This window comes from Trichoderma citrinoviride (assembly GCF_003025115.1).
Source record: "Trichoderma citrinoviride strain TUCIM 6016 unplaced genomic scaffold BBK36scaffold_468, whole genome shotgun sequence".
NCBI lineage: Eukaryota > Fungi > Ascomycota > Sordariomycetes > Hypocreales > Hypocreaceae > Trichoderma > Trichoderma citrinoviride.
Window position 1 is genome coordinate 1 of NW_020195176.1, and position 1139 is coordinate 1139.

Genomic DNA, 1139 nt, shown 5'->3' on the forward strand with positions numbered 1-1139 from the left:
ACCATCGGCTCCATCCTCAGCAAGACGTACTACAACGTCGACAGCCACCAGCCCGAGAGCCTCGACTGGTTCAACGTGCTCATCGCCCAGACGATTGCCCAGTTCCGCAGCGACGCCCAGCACGATGACGCCATCCTAAACTCCCTCACCAAGACGCTCAACGGCGACTCCCGCCCCGACTTTGTCGACGAGATCCGCGTCACCGAGCTCAGCCTCGGCGAGGAGTTCCCCATCCTCAGCAACTGCCGCATCATCCCCGTCGACGAGGATGGCATCAGCCTCGGCAGCCACGTCAAGTTTGATCCCGCCACCGCCGCCCGCGACGGCACCCGCCTCCAGGCCCGCATGGACGTCGACCTCAGCGACATGCTCACCCTGGCCGTCGAGACCAAGCTCCTCCTCAACTACCCCAAGAAGCTGTCCGCCGTCCTCCCCGTGGCGCTGTCCGTCTCGGTGGTGCGCTTCAGCGGCACGCTGTCCATATCCTTCATCCCAAGCAACCCTTCTCAGTCCACGCCGACCATGATGGCGTTCAACTTCCTCGACGACTACCGGCTGGATTTTTCCATCAGGAGCCTGCTCGGCAGTCGCTCACGCCTCCAAGACGTGCCCAAGATTGCGCAGCTGATCGAGTCACGGCTGCATAGGTGGTTCGACGAGCGGGCAGTCGAGCCGCGGTTTCAGCAGATTGCGCTGCCAAGCCTGTGGCCCCGGAAAAAGAACACCAGGGGCCCCGACGATGCCATGGCAGAAGGCGGCGCAAGCTCTTCTGGTCTCGCAAAGGGCAAGGAGAGAGATTCTTCAGTCGGGGCTGATGGCCGGGAACAGGCTACTCTGCGGCACCGTCGGCCATTGGGCGACGATGAGTACACCAAAGAAGGGTCTCTTCGCAGCCTTAGCAGAGATACGAGGATCTAAGTGTACGAGTGTTCTTTTCCTTTTTCTTGAGGCAGAGATGCGACTGGCGGAGGGAGCTTGATAGCAAGGATTGCGAGACATAGAAGGCCAACATTGAAATCCCACCATAACGCTGCTAGAATTGCAGCCTCGATTAGGAGTCATGATATGATTATGGAAAAGACATCACACAGGAGTATATGGACTGTCTCTTTTTTTTTTTTTTTTTTTTTCCTGTTTTT

At 58.1% G+C, this 1139-nt stretch overlaps 1 protein-coding gene across 1 annotated transcript; it reads left to right on the forward strand.

Moving 5' to 3' along the window:
- BBK36DRAFT_1131614 (hypothetical protein) lies at positions 1 to 918 on the forward strand (the record flags this gene model as incomplete). Its single annotated transcript, XM_024892005.1, has 1 exon — positions 1 to 918. A coding segment is annotated over one exon (918 nt), but the record flags the coding sequence as incomplete, so codon positions are not given.
- Between the last annotated feature and the right edge of the window lie 221 nt (positions 919 to 1139).